This window comes from Mandrillus leucophaeus, unplaced genomic scaffold (genome assembly GCF_000951045.1).
Source record: "Mandrillus leucophaeus isolate KB7577 unplaced genomic scaffold, Mleu.le_1.0 Scaffold9, whole genome shotgun sequence".
Lineage (NCBI taxonomy): Eukaryota > Metazoa > Chordata > Mammalia > Primates > Cercopithecidae > Mandrillus > Mandrillus leucophaeus.
In genome coordinates, this window is record NW_012109807.1 from 6,910,690 (window position 1) to 6,912,514 (window position 1,825).

At 46.3% G+C, this 1,825-nt stretch overlaps 1 protein-coding gene across 2 annotated transcripts in view; it reads left to right on the plus strand.

Annotated features, from left to right (window-relative positions):
• LYG2 (lysozyme G-like 2) overlaps nucleotides 1-1,825 on the plus strand; it is a 17,587-nt gene that overhangs the window by 5,725 nt on the left and 10,037 nt on the right. For both annotated transcript variants that reach the window (XM_011969610.1, XM_011969611.1), the window contains exon 2: nucleotides 1,490-1,686. In XM_011969610.1, the coding sequence (XP_011825000.1) occupies nucleotides 1,490-1,686 (197 nt within the window). The remainder of the gene's footprint in view (nucleotides 1-1,489; nucleotides 1,687-1,825) is intronic.

Below are 1,825 nucleotides of genomic sequence, written 5' to 3' on the forward strand. Positions count from 1 at the left end.
ATAATGGCAACAAGAGAGTTGGGGAGTTCTGTCTGTGGCCTTCCGCCTTTGGTTTAGTGATGTTTATTGCAGCAACCCAAGCAATATCTTCTCACAGGATTCATGTGCGTTATGCTTTCGCCTCTAGGCACTTCCAGGGGCTCGTACCCCTTCACCCACTCAATGAACCCTCACCTACATCCGCGCCTGTACCACGGCTGCTACGGGGACATCATGACCATGAAGACCTCTGGGGCCACTTGTGATGCAAACAGTGTGATGAACTGCGGTAAGTGAAAGGCAGAGCAAACATCTGGCTTTTCCCCTTTCATCGTTTTCAGATTCTTTCTTAGGAAGTCACTTAATTTTGAAAAGGTATAATCATCATTATGCCAATAGTACCAAAATGAAAAATGAGCAAAAAACGCAATCCTGGCCAATCTAGCAACCCGCTTCTTTTCATTTTCCACCCTCATTCTTTCCAAACCTTGCCCAGCTGTGTTTGTTTCCATGTGTTGAAACTACTGCTTGAATATTAGAATTTGGCTTTGATTTTTGGGTGGTGCTGCTGTGTTTGCTTCATGTTACACATGAACATTTGAAGCAATACTGTTCCAAAGTCTTCTTCATCATGTTATCCTGGTTTTAGGGTGTCGGAGCTGGCAGCAACCACAAGGTCACATCGGACCCCAACCCCTCAATTTACAAATCAGAGCTCAGAGACTCAGCAAGGAGGGGGGTACTTCCCAATAGCACAGAACCAGCTAGTGGCAGAGCCAGGCTAAAACATACACTGGCTGACTCCTAGTCCAAGAGCTTCCCAGTGCACCAGTGTGGCAGCATTTTTTTGTGTGTGTGACAGAGTCTTACTTTGTCACCCAGGCTGGAGTGTGATGGCATGATCTTGGCTCACTACACCCTCCACTTTCCAGGTTCAAGCAATTCTCCTGCCTCAGCCTCCTGAGTAGCTGGGGTTACAGGTGCCTGCCACCACGTCCGGCTCATTTTTGTATTTTTAATAGAGACAGGGTTTCACCATGTTGGCCGGGCTGGTCTTGAACTCCTGACCTCAAGTGATCCATCCACCTTGGCCTCCCAAAGTCCTGAGATTACAGGCATGAGCAATTTGAAGGAGAAAAAACAGCAGAAGTGGCACCTGTTGGGGGTTGTGGACCTGTCTGTTTCTGCAGTCAGAGATCAAAAGAATATCTTAGGATGACTGTCCCAAGCCATTAGCAGTGATCAGAGGCTGTGGCTAACTTAGCAAATTTTAAAAAATGGTTTTCTTCTGAAGTAGAAGAAACAGTTTCTTTTCTTTTTTTAACTTTAAATTCTTTCTTTCTTTTTTTTTTTTTTTTTCTGAGTTGGGCTCTCGTTATGATGCCCAGGCTGGTTTTGAACTCCTCCTGGGTTCAAGCGATCCTCCCGTTTTAGCCTCCTGAGTAGCAGGGACTGACTTCAGGCACACACGAGCATGCCCAGAAAAACAGTTTCTTTTCTATTGATTTAGGGATCCGTGGTTCTGAAATGTTTGCTGAGATGGATCTGAGGGCCATAAAACCCTACCAGACTCTGATCAAAGAAGTCGGGCAGAGACACTGCGTGGACCCTGCTGTCATTGCAGCCATCATCTCCAGGGAAAGTCATGGCGGATCTGTCCTGCAAGATGGCTGGGACCACAGGGGGCTTAAATTTGGCTTGATGCAGGTATTTAGCTAGAAACTTTCTATCAGCCCCACTTCATCCCTCCTCACAGAAGCTCAACCTCAACTAGAAATCCATTTGCAGTGCTTCCAAACCCCAGAATACCCTGGCATCTGGCTACAGGTACTTCAGCATAATTTTT